This window comes from Sinohyriopsis cumingii, chromosome 2 (assembly GCF_028554795.1).
Source record: "Sinohyriopsis cumingii isolate HCF-2022 chromosome 2, ASM2855479v2, whole genome shotgun sequence".
Lineage (NCBI taxonomy): Eukaryota > Metazoa > Mollusca > Bivalvia > Unionida > Unionidae > Sinohyriopsis > Sinohyriopsis cumingii.
In genome coordinates, this window is record NC_142962.1 from 14,481,896 (window position 1) to 14,507,811 (window position 25,916).

Sequence of the window (25,916 nt, forward strand, 5' to 3'; positions counted from 1 at the left end):
TACTTAAGTTTTAGTGTGCAGTGTCTCATTTTTAAATAAAATATACCAGTTGATTTTATCAACTAGTTTTTTTTCTCTCCAAATATCAACGTTCCAAATGTCCAATAGTGCAAAAACCTGTTATCATTTAGGTCCACTTCACACAATTCAAAGCTATATATTTAAGTCATTATTATCAACGGAATCATCAGAATCATCACTTCAATATCACTACCCTCACTGTCAGCATCCAAGTTAACATCAAAGTCATCAGTCATAATTTTACTGATCAGTTTTCAATAAAGCAAGCATGTTTCCAACCACATATTTTGTACAATCTCACTGCAGAGAAATGCTTTGACCATTTCCATATTTGTTTAGGAAGTACACAACTCTTTGTGATGTAGAACACTTTACTCTTGAGAGACTACTAAAGCCCTATTCAGGGTAGAATGAGATACAATGACAATTGTTGTATTCAGGATAGAATTAGATACTATGTCAAAAGTTGTATTCAGGATAAAATTAGATACCATGACAAAAGTTGTATTCAGGATAGAATTAGATACTACGACAATAGATGTATTCAGGTTAACAAAGCCATACTGATTTGACTTTTCATTCAAGAGGAGCATCATTAACAGGACTTTCAACAAGGCTGGCATCGTGGCCATAATGGATGTCAGATTGGAATTGACTTCATTTAATACCAAGTTGATGACATGACTATAAATTTAGAAGAGGTAGCAATAAAACTTTCAACAATCTGACTGTGCAGTCATATTGGATAACAGATCAGCACAATTTCTATTTAGTACTAACTAGACACCATAAGGTTTCTGATGAAAACCCTAAGCTGATATGACTTTTAATTCAGTAGCAGTAACAAGATTTTCTAGATGGCCAATTTGGTGGCCAAGTTAGATGACTTAGTGGCAACAGTTTCATTTTGAACCAAACAGACATCATAAAAAGTCTTGTGGTGAAAACCTCATGCAGATATGACTTTCCATTCAAGAGGACTCGAGTATCAACACAATTATCAATATAGCTGCTGTGGCGGCCATGTTGGATGTCACTGCTATAGTCTGCTTGTTCAGAAAGAGGTATTTTGATCAAATATTATTTTTAATATCCTGTTAGATTCTTATTTACTCACTTTATCTAAACCCTTAGAGTACTTTTGTATTATAGCACAAGACCACTCAGAGACGAATTGTTTGAGAAAAGAAATGAAAGCTGCACTCTACTTCTAAATTGTCTGTATTTTAATTAGGCTTGGCATTCTCCATTTCTACATTTAATTTCGAAATACTGCTGAGAAGGGGGTTGACTGGCATGGTGTCTGTTTATAGCCATCCAGTATGTACACTGGATTCATCCATCCAGCATGTATATTGGACTCATCCATCCAGCATGTACACTGGACTAGTCCATTTAGCAAGTATATCGGCCTCATCCATCCAGCATGTACATTGGACTCATCCATCCAGTATGTATAGTGGACTCATCCATCCAGCATGCACATTGGACTCTTATTCAGCATCTTATTCAACATCAGTTTCGAGCTGAAAATTACTCTTTGGTAATTCCAGTAACACTTTTCCAGCTTCAATAATCTGATGTACTTCAGAACTTTAAAAATCATTGTCATGATCACTATCATCAGCTGGTATTTGCCAAATTAAATTGTTATTTAAAGATGAATTATGTTGGGAGTCAGCTATTTTTGGTTTTCAAAGTAGCCCGTAAACTTTCTTGATGAATACAAGGTTAAAACTACAGCATAATGCTTTTTCCAGGACCCAACATGCCAATCAAGTTTAGGTTAACAACCATTCATGTCAAAATGAAGTATCAAAATATACAAACAGTTGTCTACATGAAAAAAGACAGGTCATGACAAGTGCTACGAGACCCTCTACGGGTGGCAAGACTTGTGATGTACACAAGCACTTTAAGGATTAACAGTTAAATAAAAATTGTATACTGCACAGGGTACATTTTTATATGCATGACTTCAAAAACCAATTTACAGGAGTTCTTACACACCACTGCATTAGAAGTTTGCAAATTTGTAAATATTTTACACAATTTTCACGTGCGTGTCCTGGTACCATGTTGGTAATAATAGAATCTAGGGAATTTCCTGGAAGACTTGTGAATGGAAATATAATAAGATGGTACATAGTCATACTTTCAATATTAAACTTTAAAATTAACCTTTTCAAGTCAACTGCTTACCATTTTTGGCAGATGTATAAAGCACCAGGGTTACATGCCATTGGTGTGTAAGCACTAAGAAAAGCAACGATGAAATCCAATAAATGTCGCTAGTACAAAGCACCAAAAAATATGATCAATCCGTCAAGGTGTAGATAGGGTTAACATATTGGAACCTTGGCAAACAAAGATGGAGACTATCATGGTCTCTATTGTTAGCCTGGGTTTCTTCAAGTGCTCTAAGAAGAGTCTCAGTGTGTTGTGAATGAGTTCTACTGGGCTTTTTCTGGAGGAGAGCATTCATGACGGATTTTTTAAAGTCTTCCTCTCAATGGGACATTCAAAAAGGGCAGCATAAGCATGGCCTCATTTTCTACCTGAATATGGGCAATGAGACAGGTACTGGTATGAAATCAGTTCTTCTCTCTATGTGATGTATTGTTTACCTGAATATGGGCAATGGGACAGGTACTGGTATGAAATCAGTACTTCTCTCTATCTGAAATATTGTTTACCTAAATATGGGCAATGGGACAGGTACTGGTATGAAATCAGTACTTCTATCTGAAATATTGTCTACCTGAATATGAGCATTGGACAGGTAATGGTATGAAATCAGTACTTCTCTCTATCTGATGTATTGTCTACCTGAATATGGGCATTGGGACAGGTACTGGTATGAAATCAGTACTTCTCTCTATGTGATGTACTGTCCACCTATATATGGGCAATGGGACAGGTACTGGTATGAAATCAGTACTTCTCTCTATCTGATGTATTGTCTACCTGAATATGGGCAATGGGGCAGATACTGGTATGAAATCAGTTCTTCTCTCTATGTGATGTATTGTCTACCTGAATATGGGCAATGGGACAGGTACTGGTATGAAATCAGTACTTCTCTCTATGGGATGTATTGTCTACCTGAATATGGGCAATGGGACAGGTACTGGTATGAAATCAGTACTTCTCTCTATCTGATGTATTGTCTACCTGAATATGGGCAATGGGGCAGGCACTGGTATGAAATTAGTACTTCTCTCTATCTGATGTATTGTCTACCTGAATATGGGCATTGGGACAGGTACTGGCATGAAATCAGTACTTCTCTCTATCTGATGTATTGTCCACCTGAATATGGGCAATGGGACAGGTACTGGTATGAAATCAGTACTTCTCTCTATGGGATGTATTGTCTACCTGAATATGGGCAATGGGGCAGGTACTGGTATGAAATCAGTACTTCTCTCTATGGGATGTATTGTCTACCTGAATATGGGCAATGGGACAGGTACTGGTATGAAATCAGTACTTCTCTCTATGTGATGTATTGTCTACCTGAATATGGGCAATGGGGCAGGTACTGGTATGAAATTAGTACTTCTCTCTATGTGATGTATTGTCTACCTGAATATGGGCATTGGGACGGGTACTGGTATGAAATCAGTACTTCTCTCTATCTGATGTATTGTCTACCTGAATATGGGCAATGGGGCAGGTACTGGTATGAAATCAGTACTTCTCTCTATGTGATGTATTGTCTACCTGAATATGGGTAATGGGACAGGTACTGGTATGAAATCAGTACTTCTCTCTATGTGATGTATTGTTCACCGAAATATGGGCAGTGGGACAAGTACTGGTATGAAATCAGTACTTCTCTCTATCTGATGTATTGTCTACATGAATATGGGCAATGGGGCAGGTACTGGTATGAAATCAGTACTTCTCTCTATGTGATGTATTGTCTACCCGAATATGGGCAATGGGACAGGTACTGGTATGAAATCAGTACTTCTCTCTATCTGATGTATTGTCTACCTGAATATGGGCAATGGGGCAGGTACTGGTATGAAATCAGTACTTCTCTCTATGTGATGTATTGTCTACCTGAATATGGGTAATGGGACAGGTACTGGTATGAAATCAGTACTTCTCTCTATGTGATGTATTGTCTACCTGAATATGGGTAATGGGACAAGTACTGGTATGAAATCAGTACTTCTCTCTGTCATGTATTGTCTCTTGTTCAGAAACACTGGGCTCTTGCCAATGAATAAGGTTTGGAGGAGTTGGGAGTGCCTTGGTGGGGTTCTTCCGTTGTCTCTTCTAATGGGAAATGAAGGTGTGGGTCTGGGTTACAGTGCACATAAGAGGGTTGTCTCTCTGATGACTTGTTTCCTAACCTTGTCTATGTGGTCATGGAATAATAGGTTGGAAGACAAAGGCTGAGATCTGAGGGTAATCTTTGAACAGAGTGAATGTGGAGCTGTCCTGCTGAGTACATGAGCCATGTATTAGACTGATTCCCATGCATTTCTGTCAGCAGGGATCTTTACAGTGTGATCCAGGTTAAGCTCAGCTTGCTTAAAGGAGACCAGATTGGGCATGGGGCCAATAGCTTTTGATGTTGTGAACCAACTGGTCTGTGAAGGAAAGGTTTCAAATCAATGCATACACTTGTTGGCTTCAACATTCACACACTTACAATATCTCTGTTGACTGCTGGGACATTTATTAAAGGCTACACTGAAGTTACATGGGATGTCTCATTGTGAGAAGGCATGTTGATGCTGGGATACTGAGACTGCCTTTTAATGCTGGCTAGATGCCAGTGGTTTGACTAGAGTGGTAACTCTCTGAATGAAGGCTAGTCTGTCTTGGTTAAAAGGTCAATGTTTGCAGTAGTTCTATAAATGGAAAGACATGAGGACAGAACTCCTGTGGCAGACACCATGATTTCTTCAATGGCAGTACAGACTGCTGAGTCTTCCTTGAGCATTGTCAGATAAAGTTGTGAATATTCGTCTTCAAAATCAGAATGGTGAAAGAAGAACAGTGGTAGCAACAATTGGGTGGGTTGGTGTAGCCAGGGACTGGCATCTGTTGATGTTGTGGCACGGTAATCTCCAGGCGCCAGCTTTGCATGGTACTGCAAGTTACAGATAGATACTAGGTAACTCGGAAAAGGGACAATGTTGTGACTAGTACTGGATCACAACAGAGTTAGGTCAGGGAATGGATCTGATCAGTCTGGTCTGCATTTCTTAATAGAGCTGGTATTGGATACTGACTGGATGCTGTGGGAGATATGATCACCAAATCTAGTTCCAACTGTCCAATGCCTATGTGACAGGGCCAGGGCTGGAAGTTGTGTGTCCATGTGCCAGACACTGCATCTCATAAAGATTAAGTACTGAGATTTATTGTTAAGTACTAAGGTACTATTGACACCAAAATAACTGACAAAAACATTGCTGGTTAGCTTATTATATTTAGCATATTATATGATGAAATGGACACCTGAATTGAAAAGTATACAAAGATGAGCATGGAGTGAAATTCAGGAATATTAAAAACTCCCAAGAATCCCTCAAACTGGCGCAAAAGGCACAAAATGTAAACCATTTGAATGGTTTCTTAGCGAAGCATTTTGACTGATGAATGAGGGGATTTTTTGCCAAGCTCATTATTTCCAGGGAGACCACTCTTTCTTTATTCCATCATGGAAAGCTGACATTTTAGCATTTTTATTAAAGGCATGATTAACATAACTGTCTTTGATTGTGAAGGCTGGATTTGTGAGGTAATGGATGTTCTTCCAACATGTCATGATCCTGCAGTGTATCTGAAGAAGAATGGCCTCCATATCTTCATCTCACCAAATTCTTACAATCATGAAAGAAGTGTCCTAAGTGGCTTGTTTTTGCTATCCGTACAACATACAAATACCTCATGAATTAACTATTCAAATGACATTGTTAGTTTGTACTTACTTGCCAGGCTTGTCAAGAAGACCTCCACCTGGAGCTTGACAACAGATGAGGATATACTCCTGTAGGGCCTCCTGGTTAAACAGCCACCTTTCTGCACTCAGAGCCTTGTCCACTAAATACACATAAAAATGGTAAGTCAGCGAGCACAGTAAACTTGTCATAGAAATTTGCATTGGAATCAACCTTTCATGCAAAGAGATGTAATTGCATTTCTCATGCATTTTGTTCTTTTAAATATTTTCTTGTCTTTTACTTTTTTTAAGGATTATTTTCTGTTTAACATAATGTAAATAATTTTTATGTTGGAGTTTGTTTTGTCATCTTATGTTGGTGATTTTGTTTTGTCATTTTATGTTGGTCTACATTTAGTACCTGTGTCATTTCCAATCTCATTGTCATTTGACAGGTAGGTGTATTACACTTTCAAAAATACAAAAAATATTGAGAATGTTTAATGTTTATACATTATGATAATGACATAAAAACAGTAAAAGGAATGACGTATTACTGGTATTTGCTGAATGAAGATGACATTATGAAGATGTACATACTATAATTTTACTACATAAAAATGAATCAATATGTATTAGAAAGAAGTACAAAATATAATGTTACTACTGAATAATGAATCAAGACTGCGTTATAAAGTACATAATATAATTTTACTACATAATAATGAATCAATACATGTACATATAATAATGCATTATAAAGACATACATAATATAATTTTACTACATAATAATGAATCAATACATGTACTTATAATACTGTATTATAAAGACATAAATAATATAATTTTATTACATAATATTAATTTTACTACAAAATAATGAATCAATACATGTACTTATAATACTGTATTATAAAGACATACATAATATAATTTTAATACAAAATAATATATCAATACTTACTATAAAGCAGTACATAATGTGCTTTTACCAATGAATAATGAGTCAATATTGCATTATAAAGAAGTACATATTAATTTTACTACTGAATAATGGCTGAATCAATGCTGTGTTATAAGGAAGAACGTAATGAAATCATTATTGTATTGTAAAGAAGTACACATTTTTCATTTTACTACTTAATCATCAATCAAGACTTATTATTAAGAAGTACATAATGTAATTTTACTACTGAATTATAAATCATTAGTGTAAAGATGTAAACATTAATTTTATTACTAAATAATGAATCAAGACTTATCAGAAAGAAGTACATATGTAGTTTACTACTGAATAATGAATCATTACTGTATTATAAAAGTACACATTAATTTTGCTACTGAACAATAAATCAAGACATAGTATCAAGAAGTACATAATGTAATTTTACTACTGAGTAATGATTCATTACTTTAATGTAAAGACATACACATTAATTTTGCTACTGTATAATGAATCATTATTGTATTATAAAGAAGTACACATTTTTAATATTACTATTTTGTGTGTGTGATTTGGCTTTTTAACGTAGCTTTAACAATTTTTCAGTCATATCGCTACAATGTCTGCAGTGTGGCAGTTTATAGTGATGTCTAGCAATGGGGCATCATGCAACAGACATGTAGCATCATGTCCCACCCAGTCACATTATCCTGACACCAGGTCGACCAGTCCTAACACTAACCTCTTAATGCTGAGCGCCAAGTGAGACATCTGTTAGTACCATTTTTGTAAGTCTTTAGTATCACTCAGCTGGGGATCGAACCCATGACCTCCCACATCCGAGGTGGACGCTCTAACCACTAGGCCACTGGAGTGGTCAATTTTATTACTCATAAATGAATAAAGGCATATTATCAAGAAGTACATAATGTAATTTTACTACTGAATAATGAATCATTATTATAATTAAGTACATAATGTAATTTTATTATTACATACTGTAATGAGATCCATGAATATACCCACCTTATAACAGAAACCATATTATACTAATGGGCCTTATAGTAAGGAAGTGCTGTATGTACAGGCTTGTTGCCAATAATTCAGCCTTGTCTTGGAATTTTTTTGAGTTCTGAGATGTTGGTTTCTTTACTTACTGAAGTACAAATAATAACATAAATACAAACTATTCTCTTTCCTCATAATACTAAATACTGCTACAGCATTGTTCTTCTTCCATTTGTTATTGCCAGGACGGATTTTATAGGTGATCCCTAATACAAACCAACAGTCTATGAATTCATTTTTTCTTCCCCAGACTAACTACTAAACACAGGTTCAAATGTAGTACTTGAGAAATTAAATATAGTCTGAAAGAGGACCAACAGCTAACGATTGATTGATTATTGATTGACATTTGTTGGTAAATCAACACATGAAAGGCTATATTCTGCTAATGCAATTGGATTGATCTGTCCTGCCCATAGACAGAACATAGTGACCAACCAATTCTGCTTTTTCTGAGGGGTAAAAAGCTTGGCCAGTCTGATGCAAGATTCCATCACTAATGTGCATGTAACTTGCTCACTATCAAACCAGTCTAAGATCTTGATAAAATATGCATAAATTCCACATCAGAAAAATGGCCTTCAATGTACAAAGCAAGTCAATCTTGATGTAATATGCATGTATTTCACATCAGAAAAATGGCCTTCAATGTACAAGGCAAGTCAATCTAGATGTAATATGCATATATTTCACATCAGGAAAATGGCCTTCAATGTACAAAGCAAGTCAATCTTGATGTAATATGCATGTATTTCACATCAGAAAAATGGCCTTCAATGTACAAGGCAAGTCAATCTTGATGTAATATGCATATATTTCACATCAGGAAAATGGCCTGCAATGTACAAGGCGAGTCGATCAGATGCAAGATCACCTGAATAATATGTATCGATCTCGCTCATTGCTGAATCTGTCAAGAGAGTTTGATAATATAAGCGAACATTCTAAGTTTTAAATTGGATTAGAAATAGGGACTCCAGAATGGTAGCAATCAATTGTTGATGGAAGGATGACTCACAATGGATGACAAACACAGAGCCATACCATAAACTCTAACACACTGTCGGTATATAAGCTCACTTAACCCTATGGCCAGCTGAACAAAATATTGGAAACAAATATGTAGAAGACACAGTGGGGAGTAACTTATTAAAAAGACATTTCAGAAGTGGATTACCTTCCATTGCTAACACCATGTGGATAAGGGGGAAGGCACCGCCCTGCCAGAAGGAATAGCAACCATCCACTAGTTTGTTGGACCTGCCCTGGAATCCACCCTCATAACTCATCTGTTTATTTACTGTCCACCTCTAGAAACAAAAAAAAAAGAAGGGAAAGTTATTTTTGGGATCCAATGACAGTCAACAAATAAGTTGCTTTGGCAACTAGATGTCCAAGCAAATGTTATCAAAATCATTATTACTGTATTGACAAAATTCTATGAATACGACTTGTCAATTACCAAGATATAAAATCCAGGATTTAGGTTAAAAATTATTCTAGTAGGATGCAGGTACTCCAGCAAGGTAACAACTAGGTCATGTGACCTAGATGCAACCTGTAAGAAGATGACTTCTGGCTATACAACAATAAATGGACAAAACAAAAGGCAGAGAACCTCAAAGGTTAAAATCCAAAATTTCTAGTTCTTGATCAAAATATTGGATGTGATTTTATTATATTTAGAAAGGAATTACTGCATTGTTGATTAACGGTGGAAATAATCCACATTAAAGAAGGCAAGATTTTAATTAATTAATGTTGATTTGTCAGTCATCCAGAATGATTTATTTCTGGAAGATCAATTATTTTCATATATCTTCTCTTACCTGCAGAGCCTGGATATTACACAGTTTTGCATGTTCCAGCAAAATGAGAGCAGCCAGTCCACAGAATGAGTAACCTCCATGTGCTTCCATCCCCGGACAACCTCCAAAACCACCTTCATAAGTCTGACACCTAAACAAGCATCAACGAAATAATGATCAAACACTTCAAACTTAAATCTTTGGACTTCATGTCAAATCTGTGAGTGATAAGGTAAAATTTACATTTTAATAAATGCTAAACCATGGTCATATAATCCTTATAATTTCCATTTTCCACATGTCTGTCATCAAGTCAGTGGATTCCATCAACAAATCTGATTTTCAACAGCAGGCATTGTTTTCTTCCATTAACATCTTCACATGGCACTATAATTTCAGCCCCATCTTTGCTAGTTTGGGTTTGTCAATCTACTTCATTCATTACTGACGCAGAACAAAGTGACCTATCCTATGAAAAATCACAATATTAGAGTTAATAAGGGTTACTGTGCCATTATATCATAACATATTTAGTATCCACTGAGTTCACTTTCTATGCATTTACATCTTTATGAATCAAATTGTGTCCATTTTGTTAGTGAGATCCACTACTCTTACATTATGTGAGCATGACACTGAATAACAGCTGATTGAAACATTCTGTCAAAGCATAGATGCAATAATTTATTAAGGTAGAGCTGATCATAAAGCCCGCCATAAGCTTTGTGTGGCTACAGAGGTGAGTACTGCCATAAGCTTTGTGTGGCTACAGAGGTGAGTACTGCCATAAGCTTTGTGTGGCTACAGAGGTGAGCACTGCCATAAGCTTTGTGTGGCTACAGAGGTGAGTACTGAAGTACAGGAAGGACAGGGCAATTACACTGTTTGAACTTCTACACTTAAGTTTTCGAATTGTAAATTTTCATCTGAAGTCACAAAGAGTTGGGGGAAGGCAGCAATCTTGTTGTCATTTGGAGTTGCTACAGAGAAAGCTTGACCTAATTTACGCTGGAAGCCAATGAAACATGACTGTAGTGCTCTGAATTTACCAATGTTTCAAAATTAAAATACACTTGACTCATATCAGATCAGAGGATGTTTCAAATGGAGGGGAATATGAATCTAATCAACAATCCAACTGGACATTAACTTTAAAATATTACATCTCAGAAACGTTTGCCAAATGTACAGAGGATATTTTAATTTTACTCTGGTAGTACAGATATATTTCATCATGTGGTACCAATGAGTGTCGAAGCCACAAGTTAAACTGTAAAGTTTATGGTACCACAAGGTGAAATATATCTGGTATTAATGTAGGGAAAGAAAATTTTCTTTTTATTATATACCAAACTTGCTCCAGAATTGAAGTTTACAAGACTAAACTAACTTGGGCACAACATGCAACATCACTCCCTTTGCATAAATTCACCTCACCTTCATAGCCTAATTATACAAGCATACGTGACTTAAGAAAGTGGAAAATTGGGTTGACATAATCTGTCACAGTAAATTATATTTTTGTCATTTTGTAAACTATTCGACCCTATTTGAAAACAATGCAAGTCTGATTTAGCAATGCATCACAATGAGTTTTTGTCATTGTTGTCAGGGAAGTAAGGGGAAATAACCTTAGCCAGATGGTAATGGTTTCTGGTCAAATTTCATTATCGAAGATTAATTTCAACATTCGAAAGTAAGGCAGTTCCTTTATAATTGTTCTAGCTCACATGGTACATGTTTTTCTTGTGATTGTAGGTATAACTTTTCCAGCAACACACTATAAAGTGTCATGTGGCATGATGGGAAATCTTATATTTTTACATGCAAAAACATGAGAATATATTTTCAGATGTGAAAATATAGAAAAGAAAAAAATCTTAAAATTATTTCATCATTAAGTCTCTATATTTCACACTTAAGTATGTAAGTGTATTATTTTTCTCAAATGGCGGGGGAATGTCTAACAGGCAATCAAATTAGTGTCAGTTATTTTAAGAAAACATCTATACAATGGTATGATGAAGAAACACTTTTGTCATTGCTAATATGAAGAAGAAACACAAATTCAGCCCTCATGGCTCTTTTAAAAATTACTTTCTTTCAAATTTTAAATGACTTGTTTAGCAGGGGTCATACATATCAATGAGCAAATCAGTTGCTATAGCATCCTATAGCAGTCCTTCAGAAAACCATCAATATTTTCAGATTTTTCCTTAATAATGGCTATGCAGTGATGAATGATACTTGCATTCAGCTGAAAACAGCATTAAAGCCTAAACAGAAAATATTACGTTCAGCCTTTTGTCTTTTATGGTACAGCAACATAAAACAGTTATTTAGTGGCAAAAAGGATCATAATCATTACACTGAAAAGCTGTCCACCCTAAAATAAAGCTTTAAAAAAGTATAACTTCATATTAGAAATTGGTTAATCTTCAACCAAGTTTCCTCTACCTTTTTCCTCCCTAAATTAGAAATTTAGACACTTATGGTGGGGTGGAAGGCCAGAGTGCATTCCCTATTAAAAACAACATTTTCTCCAGCACCATGATATGGGTGCATGGGGTAGTTGCTCTACAGAGGGGCTTGTAAAATTGTTACACTGTAATTAGTCCTACCTATCAGAAATCTATAAGCAAATAATTAAGCTTTAAAATCATAACAAATTAACACATTTCATCTCTTTAATAAGTCAACACATGAACCCAAATTAGTACATACATACATGAACTTGCACAGTGATGCCTGTTCATAATGGACACTTTCAGGGATTCTCAATGAAAATCTTTCAGTAGAAGTGCTTTATTTAAAAAACACATCTAAAGCAGAGTGATAAAGCTCCACATAATGGACACCATGACCTAATGTGTGTGGATTTACCTCCACTGCAACATACTACAGGCACTATATGAATGTACAAATATTTGTGATGTCCAGCTTGCTTTGGCATTTAACTACACAGTGGACAATGTCCATTTACCACTAGGTCTTGTTACATCATAAATTTACTTAGCATTAATTTCAAAAACTGATCTTGTTATAATCATATTAAAATGTTTATACGTATGGTGTTGGACATCCTACTGGTAAACAAAATGGCAGCTCGAAATATATTTTTTAAAATTATATGGTTCAAAGTGAACACGGGTAACTATAACTGGATCATACTTAGTGTAATGATAAGTGTTCTCAATCAAAATTCTTACTTTCTCAGGCAGGATGTATAATGCTGACTTTTGTTATGTATATTTGATTTAATTTAACTGTTTGTAAGTTTTAAAATCTTTTTAATTTTAATTTCATTACATATCAAAGTAATGTAATTTTGTGTACCAGGAATTTGATACTTTCCAGAAATTAGTTTGACCTGATTGTTTAGTCATAAACACCAAACTTTGTAACTTTTGTTGACCTAGTTCCTGGCCTTGATTGAGAATCAAGTGAACAACTTCTTTTTTTAAAATTCACTCTTAATGTGTGAGTGAAAATAGTGAAATCGAAGCTGTACTGGAATATGTGACCTTAGACATGTAGATACCCTCTAAACTGTTCTGGAATGTGATCACATGACCCTCAGATGGGTATCTGTTTTGCGCATTATTTGACTGTGTAACCTTTGTCTATAGAGAGATAATCTCTGTTTGGGCTTTACCTTGGAAACTGTTTCGTTGTGACCAGTTTGGAGTATATTTTAATTTTTATTCAAATTATTTGGATTCTAAAAGATTTATTTTTTTCCTGGAAATATTTGTGTTACTAGGCCTTCTAAAATTTAATTCGTTGATTATTCCTGGATTATTTCTGGATTTGATTTCTTAAAACGATAAGTTCTTTTTTTTGTTCACTTTTACATTGTTTTTCCAGGAAAATAAATTATTTTGTTACATTTTTCAAGCTTGTTCTTTTCACTCTATCTTCTGTTACTGTTTATTAGAGCCTAAACACGTAACACTTTTGTGAGGAAAATTTATTTAAAGGTCAGTCTCCTACATGAGCTTGTCTACTTCCATTGAGGAAGATTAGCATTATAAGACACTTTTTTGTTTTTGTTTTGTTTTAAGTGGGAAAATTGAACTAGGTTAATCCCTGTTTCCATCCAAGGAACATTTTCCCCCTCCCTCCTATGACCCATGGGAAGAACACTTCTCTGATATTTTTAACTAAAAATGGCAAAGAATATATTATTTTTGCAACAATTCTTTCAACAGGAATTTGAGATAAGATTTAAAGTCAAAATCAAGTAAAACCTTAAAAACTCACATAACAATCCATTCTGGGGTTCCATCAAACAAGGCTGGTGTCATGATGTTGGTCAGTCTGGCTACACTAGCTGCACAGTAAGCTCCTCTTAAATGTTCAAAACATTAGATGATACAATAATATTACCATCTTGCACACACAGTGTTTAATTATATAAATCAAAGTATCCAAAGTACTAATGGTTTTATAGGACCCAAGTTACAATAAAAGTTCTTCTTATGATTATTATAAACAGAAAAAAATATAGCTTTCAATAATTTGAATCGTAAAGGTTTTACAAATCTTTTATCTTCTCTTCTTACTTTGTAAACACTTGATAACAATATTTAAATAAATTGTGAGAAAACATTTCACCAATTATCTTTAGAACAGAGTGCAAGATCTCCAATAATGATCTAGAAGTCCAGAATGGAGGACGAATAAAAAGTCATCTCCAAATTATATATATATATATATATATATATATATATACACACACACACACACACACATATATATATATATATATATATATATATATATATATATATATATATATATATATATATATATATATTCATCCTATTTAAATACTGAGCTAGTTACTTGAAAGCTGACTTACCCAGCAATGAGTTTAGCTGTCCTGGCTGGTTGGGCACAGAAAACGTCCCTTACTTAAGAGATAATTTGTATCTACCAGCTAAACTATTTGTCAAGGTAATCAGAGTAGGTCCAATTTGTTTCATCTGACTGTTTAAATCTGAGTTACTTCCCTTGACATTCAACTAGTCAGATGGTAACAAATAGATTTATCAAAAACTAAAAATTTGTAGTAACTTAATAGGCAGCACACAACAGGCTCAAAAAATATATTGAAGCACAAGAACTATTTGTGTGAACAATTGGCCTGGCATTTGAAGCAAGTTGGCCTGTCACATTTATGTAATAATCTGAGACTTATAACACTATACAAACATAAAAAGGTCCTTAAGACCTTCATCTAATTCATAATCATAACATTCCTTTATGATTTAAATTCATTGTTCACTAAGATGGAGACAGCTTTCAAAGAACCACCCACCTCAAATACTCAATGAGCTTCATTCCTACGTACTCACTAATGATATCAAGAGTGACAGAAATATCACTTTTTGTTAGAATTTTGTTTAAATTTCAAAGTGGCAAAACTATGCCTTGTTAAGACAGTAAATTATCCAAGATCAACAGGGTCTTCTTTCCTCTTTCCCCACTGATTGTACAGCATCATCACAAAAGTGTTGCATCAGTGCGATGCAAAAACATGCTGCACCTGAAATGGATGTCTGAATTTATTTTCTGTCATTTTATGCAAGCCCCCCTCCCCCCACCCAGAATATTAAAGAACTTCACATATTCTCTATGGAATCGACTTGTATAAATTTGTCATCTGGCAAAGAGGAAATGATTGCAAGTTACAGTGAGCTAGCACTCTCATGAAGTCATCTGTGGAATTTTTCTGTATTTCTGTAAGTAGGAATTTAGATAGACCTGGCTAAGTGAGGACATATCAGATGAGTCCTACAAGACAAAAGGGAGAGAACGCTATCATCCTAAAATAAGTAACTCCAGTTGGATAAGTGTTTTGTAAAACAGGCAAAAAGATGACTATCAAGAAACCAGATATATTTATCACTATTGAAAGGGCCATAAAGCTTACTGAATGGTTAAATTCCTAGGATGTCAAGCACCCATAGCCTCTTACAGAAATTGTATTTTGAGGTTTATGCATACTGCATGTTCCAATGCAATGGGGTAGTTAGTGTTTGTCATGTTTCCTGCAGACATTTTGTTATTATGATGAAACATAAGATGACATTCATCACTACTAACACTCAATCCTATACCTTCTGGAAGGTTCACTATAATTTTCCCCTATGTTAATTAATTATTTTTCCCCTATTTTAATTAATTAATTTTCTTTATTTTAATTAATTTGTCAAATTCATGCAGTTAAATAACAATGTGTTACCATTCTCTGAAATTGTACATGTATCTCTGAACACAAATCTGTGTCCACGACTCAATCTGCCTACTTAATTACATACAATAAATAAAGAGTCCTACCTACCTTCAACACACACACACACACACACACACACACATATATATATATATATATATATATATATATATATATATATATATATATATATATATATATAGTCCTACCTACCTACAATACATATATATAAAATCCTACCCACACACACACACACATACATATATAACTCTCCAATATATATTGGGGGGGAGGGGTAGATTGTTGTTGTTGTTTAACACCATTTTTCAGCACAAGATAGGCTATACATGGCGGCCAGTATTAATGGTGGAGGAAGAACCCCGGAAAGAACCACCGACCCACAAGAAGCTACTGGCAAGCTTTCTCACATATTCACATTTGCTGAGCTGAGACTCGAACCCACACAGACAGAGGTGAGATGGCAGTGATCCATGACGGAGAGCGCTTTAGACCACTTGGCCACCTGGGAGGGGTAGAACTAGTATTACAATGTTGCCGGGCATTTCTGTGCACTTAAGGTTTCTGTCTCCAATACTGAAGCAAAATGCATAGCGAATTCGACCGATTTATGAAAGTAAAATAAAGCAATGCTTACTATTTGAAAAGAGGCAATTGTCACAAGAATATTCTTTTCAAAATAATATTAATTTTGGACACAGGGGATACCACCCCTGTGTTTTCCTGACTCGTGATTTGTCGGCTTATTCTGCACAAAGCTTTGAAAGATGTAGCTTATCCATTGGGCTATAGAAATGAAATATATTACTTTGGACTGTTTCTGTCAGCAGTTCAGTCGAGTAATCAGGTCAGATTTATAGTTTGTTATACAAAATTCAATGTAAAATGCCAATAAATGGCAAGAGTTATTAAGCGAATTAAACCAATCTTGTAAACAAGTTAGTAAAGGTCAACATTTTATATTAAAAAAAGCTATTATGTGGAGGAAAAACAACAATGAATAGGAAGCGATGTGTTTACAATGTCTTGTTGATAGGGAAAAATTACTACAGAATTTAGAAACAGACTATAAGCCAGGGAATTTCTTGAGAATTTATGTTCTAGTGGCAAGTTGACACATTGGGAAGCAGATGAAATTTGTATGTGTGGGACAACTTCTTGAAAAAGGCACACATTTCCAGCTTTTATATAATGTATTTATTTGAATGATTCTAAAAGATACATAGTAAATCGGATTTTCAGAGTTAACAGTTCAAGAAGGTCATGGAGTGGGTCAACATGTTGCCATTTAGAAATCACATTTTCATGTGCTTTTCGAGTCTAAATGGGGGATATTTTTGTACACTTTATGAATATCACTTTCCTTAATTAAAGTACGATCTTTCTTTATTGATATAAAATAGATTTTTGAACCAAAATAACATGTGATCCATTGTTTACAGAAATGATGTATCAGTGCGCAGAATTATCCGATGTGCAGAATTGGCCGACATGGTGGTAATTATATATTATTATTCTGCCACCATGACTTGCTTAGCTCTTTCTGGACAAAAGTCCTCTCATCAAAGCTCCTGATTCCATTTTCCCACTGGATGGAAAGTTCTAGAAACCAAAACAGATAGAACACAGACCCTGTCTGATTCCCACATCATTTGGTATACCTCCTCTATTTTGACTTGGACCTAGACTTACCCTTTGGACATGAGAGGAGGGAATCTTGAAATAGTGACAGGCAAGTATTATGTATTTTATTTCATCCCCACCCCTTAATAGCAGTAATACAGTACCTATTGCTACTGCCTTACTGAATTTACCAGTCTGGAAAGAAGCTAATTGCTTCAAAAATCTGATGTACCCAAACTTATGGTACACATGAACTTATGGTTCTTACTGCATTATGGCAGAAGGTTTGGCACTTTTTGAACTGTTACAAAGGGCCCAACAAGAAAATGTATTCACTCTGGTCAAAGGAAAAAAACAACAGAAAACTGTGTGTGACTGCCAAAACATGGGTTTCATCTTCCAATGAACAATGATTAAGATAGGCCCAGGAAGTGGCAATAGCCCCGACTTCATGAACTATTATATTATTCACATAAAAGAATGGTTCCATTCAGTGGGGGACTGATAAGATCTCTTGACAGCAAGGACAATCAATCTGGGGAAGGTGGATGTCAAAATATCAGCATAGCCCTTTAATGGGTCAGAAGAGATGCTTCTAACCTTTCTTTCTCCTTTTTGAGTGGTCAAAAAGAACTGCAAATTACTATTTGGGCAGAGAAGCATATCCTGATCATCTCCTGCAAAGATACAGCTGAGACTGGGGATCTCACTAGTGAGTGGAGTCACCGAAGAAAGCTGGTTATTTGCCGGGAACTTGGGTTTGAAAAGGAAAGAAATTGATTCATAATTACAGTTAAACGATAAACAACCTTTTCCTAAAGACAAGACATGAAGCTCACTCCTTCTCTTCACAGACACTAAGGACAACATGATGACAGCTTTAAGTGTACGGTCTTCAAAAGAAGCTTCACTTAGTGCTTCATAAGAGGGTTATCACAAGGCCCATGAAATTTATGACAGTCTCCATCTAACCATCATCAAAGGCCTCTGCAGTTCAAAATATGTGAAAAGATCATAAAAAAGAGGGTCTGGCCCGATGGCGGATGCAAACCTTCACCATATTACACTTCAATGAGTTATATTTAGTTCACATATAGTCTGTTCCAATGTTTACATTTGCGGTCTTTTGTGATGTCAAGTACATGGGTACTGACTAATGTGTGTGTTTGTTATGAGTGAGTGAATGAAGGAATGATCGATCATCGAGCATGATGGGGTGCTACCATCAGTTCAGTGCCAAACTAACCAAAGCTTCTCACATTCCTCATCTATTCTTTGGACAGACAACACCTTGAGTCATTCCACTCTTACAGATGAAGAGCTTTTGTCTTTCATGCAAGTCATGCAGGCAATAGTCCCAATTTGAAAGAATTATAATGCTTCTACGCTTTGAGTCTGGTAAGGCATCATTTGTATCTTACTGTGCTAAGGTTATGTGATGCCTGTGTGTAGGTTGTGAATTATATTTGTCTTGTTTGTACTTGCTCCTAGTCTTGTATATTAAATATTCGCTTTGTATTGTTTTATCTTTACTCTGTACTATTACTGTCCATTAATAAATCCCATGATCAGCAGTAAGAGTTGCAGTACATCATTCTCGCTAAATATAACACCAGTTCACACTTACAAAAATATTCTAAAGCAAAAATGATATTTTTCTGCTAATACAAGTACTTTTACGATATTTGAATCTGATGAATTCAAAATCTTTTGTACAAAAAGGGTAGTGATAATTAGCCTATGCAGCAATAATAAATATACTCCAGCAAGTACTTATAAATAAAATCCCAGAACTAAAACAAGGGAGCAATTACTTACCCTACCACCAGTTAAGGGGAAAGGGATAAGTTTAAGAAGGTACCGTTTACTTAAGCATAGTTCAATTAAAACATGAAACTCTCAAGAAATTTGAAACAAACATTCAAATTTTCATGTCATATATCATGTAAATGTTCGTACGTAAAAAAACTTTCCCCCAAAGTTAAGGAAATAATGTATAAAATTAATTATCATTTTCAGAAAGAGATGTATGAAGAAATACAGGACCCGACACTAAGAATGATTTTAAATATTTACATGATCATCAGTATGAAATTCACACACATCTGATAAATTGCACTAAAGCAGCATACACCAATAATATATGTTTAAATTTGATTATATATACGTGCATTAGAAAAGACAAGTTAGAAAAACTGAATAACCATGACAGAGATGGGTATTTCACTGCATTTTCCTTGCACCTCATTATCAAATAAAATATGCCTTGATATGAGAAAGCGAGCTAGAGGGTGGTTTCAGAATAATTGTAATCTGTATTGTTTAGTACCTAATGATTGTGGTCTTACTCAAATACAATGGCAATACTATATTCCATTACCAATTACGACTAAGTAAACAATTCCTTCAAGTTTTAGTTATGACATCCATTGTTCCAAGAACCACATGGCTTTGCTGTGTTATTTACATGCTAATAAAATATGCTACAGGTTTGGTAAGGTCATTCCAGCTAACATCTGTTTATAAGCAAGATTCAGCAAACCAGATCAAATTAGTGAGGCTACCAATAGGGAAATGAGGCCACCCATAGGGTACTGTGTATACAATACCATGTAATATCAGGAAATGTAAGGTGCTTACTCATGTAAGTTTCTCAACTGGTTACACCTTTTGTTCTTGCCAGCAGAACTGTCAGAACAATTTAAATTAACAACTAGTATGAGTAAATATTAAAACCAAATGCCACCTAACTACAGGAAGTGTACAGGCAGTTACTGATAAAGGTTAATCTTATCTGTTGGAAATGGAAGTCACTGTACTTGCAAAGAAATCATACAGAATGCTAAATGGTCATTCATGGGATTTAACCTAAGTGCAGTCTATATGGATATAAATATTGTAAATGTTTAAACTCTGAAACTGTATGTTATGTATATGTATTATAATAGTTTCCATTTATTATTTAATTTATTATTGTTTTCTCTCTTTAACTAAAGCTTCAGCTAAACAGGGACAATAAAGTATAAAACAGCATGAAGAGAGACTGAAATCTCTCTCTCATATTGGGGCATATTTTATTTTGATTATGAGGTGCAAAAAGAAAAATGTGATGGAATATATGTCTCCCTCTCTCTTTCTTCAAAACAAAAAAGCATTTTAGCTTCAGTGATGGAATTTTACTATTGCCGGTAATCTGTAAGTTACAACAGTTTCATTCCACAAAGCATCACAATTCTTATCCTACTTTTAACTCAGTAAATTTTCATGTTAGTGTCATTAAATGTAGCTAAAAGTACCTAATTTGTGGAATATATTTAATGTGAAACAAATCGGGTATTTTTAGCTACATATAATGATGCGGACCTGAAAATTTACTGAGATAGAGATGGGATAAAATTCACAATACTGTGTGGAATAAACTGTAGTGAAAAAGACAAAGCTAGCATATTTATTTGGCATTGTCTTATACTCAGCATTGACTTATATATCGATGAAAGATGGAAAATTTAAAAAATGTGCAAATTCTACTTATATTCAACATATACTTTAGGCAAAGACAGTACATTTTGCAATATACTGGACTCAATTCTAACAGAAATTTAATCATGGACATCCATTATCAAAATCCTACAGAGACCTCTGTTACCTGATATCAACTTCTCCCCCATCATGCATTTTGAAAGCACCTTCTGGAGTTCTCATTCTCATAAGGTAGGAGTATAATTTGTCCCTGTAGAATGGAAAGAACTGGAGGATAATATGCTCATTTCATTAAATAGTGTAATTCTTTTGTGTTCCTAGGTTGGACTTCCTGAGTCAGCATGCAAAAGATTAGCAGTTATCCATTACTGAGGTTTTTAATTTTCAACAGACTTCAGTTTTCAACAGACTGTAGTTTTCAAAGTTAATTGAAATCGATTAAAAGTTAACTTTTACAAATTATCAAAAATCTTTACAGTTACATTTGCATGAGAAGTAGAAGTTATTTCCCTTGCAGAATTCATGTGTATCCTTGCACTGAATACAAATACTGCAACATAAGTTTCATAACTTGATTACAATCCAAACGTGCTGAAATCAAACTTTCAAATCAATTGCACTGCAATGAAGTGCAATGCAAAAACAGGTGGAAATAATTGGAAATTAATGCCAACATCATCATGCCCAAGGATGATTGAACTTCCAACAAGTTGTTAAAATTATGTCAGGCCTAGCTGCAAACTGAGTACAGTGAAACCCTGCTAAGACATTATGATCTTGGTCCACAGAATGCCATTGTGATACAGGGACTGAATTTAACGGCTGGTTTCGTGAATAATTTGGGATTTAATTGGAAGGCAGGTTCATGAATCATTTGAGACTAAATTTAAACATGCAGTGATATGCTTCTGGTATGCAATATCCAAAATTCAAGGAGGAAAAAATCTTTAACAGTAGTGTGTCCTTAAAAAAAAGGGAAAGAAAACAAGAACTTAAACTCCATGGGTCAATCTGGAGGAACAAACATACTGTCATCTTAAATCTACCTGTCAATCACTGTATAAGCTTCTTCAGTTCCCAATATACACAGGGCATTCACTGCAGCATAGGTTGGCGCTAGATGGGCCACTTGTCCAGGACCACCTGAAAGGATAAAACTTTGTGTTTATTCAGAAAAACATCATTTATCAATCTGAAAAAATAAATCAGTGGGTTCTTAAGATAAATGATTATGATACATGCTTCTCTGAAAAGGTATGTAATCACCACTTTATTGGGAGCTCTGATTATTAATTCAGAAACAAATCTATATGTGTTTAAAACTAAAACATACAACTAATTCTTCCAGAAGCAGAGATATTTTAAACAAGCACCCCAGGTAGTTTCCTAAATATATTAATTTATAGACTTAGTTGATGAAATGAATTTTCATGATAATATGAAGAGTTTCTCATACTGCAAAATGACAATGCCTGCCCCTTTTGATCCCTGTCCCTTTGCCCTTTATTCACCACCTCTTTGCTCATTTACCAGACCCGTATGTCCATTTATTGAATGACCCTTTCCCTGTTGGCCTCTCGGACTGCACATATGATCTTACTATTTATTTACAATGTTATTTGTTGTTACACAATATCCTTAAATTTAAGCGTCCACCTAACAGTCCCACCACTTTTATCACTGGGATTTTCTTACTTTATATTGACCCTGCCATTAGAATGATCCACAAACTTCCAGCACATACAGTTGTTTTTTTTTCACAACAGTTGATAACCATCAATTCATTAAAAGTCAGTCAACCAACAGTAACATACTATAGGGTCTTTGTACATGTGGCCATGATTGTTTACAGTGTTTAGTTGTTGTGTTTACTCAATGATCATCATTATGTATTGGTTTTCTCTTGCTGTTCGTTGTGATGTTAAAATATTGAACCAGAGGTGACTGTGGATGAGTTGAGATTATTTTGAAATGGATCCTATATCATGCATAAAATAATTTTGTAGATGGCTGGTAAGTTGAGGATGTTCATGGTTTGTTGTGTTAGCTAATTACAATTGTCCTGAGTTTTTCATGTGAAAAAAAGAAATGACCAAAAAAAAATTCAGAGGATGAACTAGTGTTTTCTAATGCCACTAAGACCATCATAGGAATAAAGAATCATCTTTTTGTAGATAGCTGAAAATAATATAAAGGAATTACAAGCACACAGACTAACTCACAGGGCTTTCCTTATCAGCTAGGAACCAGGTGATTTACCTGGCTACTTTTACTTTACACCTGGCTACTTTTTAAAAAAAATCTCTATCCCCCATTGGGGGAAGGTCCCCCCAAGCACATTTTTTGGCAACTCACCCTCCAACTTTAAACCTAATGGAAGGCCCTGCTCTTACATCGTATCACTTATGTTGACATGCTGTGTTAGCAAGAATGCAAAGTCCCTGGACCATGGTTTATTGTTACCACCACAATTTGTCTTGCATATGTCAATGCTGAGATAAAAAAGAAATTTATATGTCAACAGAAGCCTTAGTTCCTAATTTTAACAATCCTTAGTTTTCTAATCATTCATGTCTACAAGCTATCAGTTCCAACCCATACCTTGTTCTACAATTATTAGATGTTGCCACCAGCTTCAATGTTGCCATCACATTTACAAAAAGGCATCTGTTTGGTCCTCCAAAGTCACAGCGACTTTAATAATGTAAACACCCATCAAAGCAAGCCATCTACAATGTTCAATAAAAACAATACACCCTTCGTCAAAGCAAGTCATCTACAATCTTCAATAAAAACAATACACCCTTCATCAAAGGAGGTCAGCACTAAACTTGAATAGAAGCAATGGAATCTGGTCAATAGTAGCATTTTCCAGATTGACTGGTGATTGGAACTCAATTATTGTGAGGTTAAAGTTTCTTTTTCTGCAGGATTTTAAAAAATGCTTACTATGGCTGCCAGTGGTGATGTTAAACACAAATTAAATATAAAATCTCTTGAAACTAAATATTAGGGAGCTAAGGAAGCTGAATAAATGTTTAGGAAATATAAGTAAATGTAAAACTCTAGCCAAAACCTTAATGCACATTTGGTGAGACTGTCACCTTGATGCCAAGGTCAAAAGAGAGAGAGAGAGTAATGTGTCAGAGAATAAAGTTTAAAGCCTAAGCCTTATCTGGATGCAAGCCAAACATGAAGAAATCCATGGAAAAGTTAAAGAAATGTAAGTAAAAATAAAAAAATAAAAACTTTAATCAATTTGCCACGACTGAGAACTTGACTGCAAGGTCAAAAGGAAGAGTGAGTGTGTCACATGATAAATTGTTAAGCTTCATAATGATAACACCCAAATATGAAGAAAATCCATGAAGGTGTTTAGGGAATTTAGGAAAATAAAAATAATGTAAAACTGTAACACATATTTTCTATGACTGCTTTTAACCCAAAGGTCCAAGGGATGAGAAGACATGTCACATAATAAATTGTCTTAGCTGCATAATAATATCAAGAGTTATGAAAAATAAGGAAAAGTGAAGAAAAAAAACCTTTAACCAACTCGTAACACAAAGTTTCAAGGACTGTGTTTTCAACCCCAAGGTTAAAGGGGCAAGTGAGCACAATAAAGAATGACTGTCTTAACTTCATTATGATTCATCCCAAGTATGAACAAAATCCATTACTGGGTTTAAGATATATAAAGACTTTAATTAAACCTTAATGCATATTTTCTATGACAAAATATTGATAACAATGACACCATCGCCAGTGGAAAAGTGACTGCTAGATATCACTTCTCACTATTGTCAGTCATTTAGTTATACCAGTGGAAATGTGACTGCTAGATTTCACTTCCCACTATTGTCAGTAACTTAGTTGTACCAGTGGAAAAGTGACCACTTATCTTACTTCCCACTATTGTCAGTCACTTAGCTGTACCAGTGGAAATGTGACTGCTAGATTTCACTTCCTACTATATCTCACTTCCCACTATTGTCAGTCACTTAGTTGTACCAGTGGAAAAGTGACCACTTATCTCACTTCCCACTACTGTCAGTTACATAGTTGTACCAGTGGAAAAGTGACCATTTATCTCACTTCCCACTATTGTCAGTCACTTAGTTGTACCAGTGGAAAAGTGACCACTATATCTCACTTCCCACTATTGTCAGTCACTTAGTTGTACCAGTGGAAAAGTGACCACTTATCTCACTTCCAACTACTGTCAGTCACTTAGTTGTACCAGTGTAAAAGTGACCACTTATCTCACTTCCTACTATTGTCAGTCACATAGCTGTAGCTCTTGCTCTTCTGAATGCAACATGTCATTAGTAAATCAATATTTCTTGAATATCCATATTACATTGAGTGTTCGCTCGATCATCCTAGAGTCAGAAGTGTTTTATTTTTAGGACAATCTTAATCATCTTCATTCTTTGTTTTATTTCACATTTATTTTGTTAATTCTCAAAGATTACTTTCATCCTTTCTTTCTTCACTTTATAATACAAATAATGTTCATAATTAACATTTTAAAATATTTTTTACATTTCTCTATTTTTGTTGATTAATGAAAGCAGCATCATAGTATAATACATGCATTTAAATGTTTTTGTTTTTGCCCATGTAGGCTCATATATATATATATATATATATATATATATATATATATATACACACACACGCGCACACACACTATATGCATGTCATGGTGTTTATATATACTGCATGTATGTTATGGTATAATGATGTGTCTACTGTATGTTTGTTATGTATGCATATATATATATATATATATATATATATA

The 25,916-nt window shown here is 34.8% G+C and overlaps 1 protein-coding gene across 1 annotated transcript in view; it reads right to left on the minus strand.

Annotated features, from left to right (window-relative positions):
• The window catches only part of LOC149804367 (protein farnesyltransferase subunit beta-like), a 63,253-nt gene that overhangs the window by 12,738 nt on the left and 24,599 nt on the right, over nucleotides 1–25,916 (minus strand). The window contains exons 6-11 of the mRNA XM_089939480.1: nucleotides 22,159–22,255; nucleotides 21,279–21,362; nucleotides 14,014–14,100; nucleotides 9,772–9,901; nucleotides 9,120–9,252; nucleotides 5,979–6,090 (exon numbers count right to left, since the gene is read on the minus strand). Coding sequence (XP_089795606.1) covers nucleotides 5,979–6,090; nucleotides 9,120–9,252; nucleotides 9,772–9,901; nucleotides 14,014–14,100; nucleotides 21,279–21,362; nucleotides 22,159–22,255 — 643 coding nt within the window. The remainder of the gene's footprint in view (nucleotides 1–5,978; nucleotides 6,091–9,119; nucleotides 9,253–9,771; nucleotides 9,902–14,013; nucleotides 14,101–21,278; nucleotides 21,363–22,158; nucleotides 22,256–25,916) is intronic.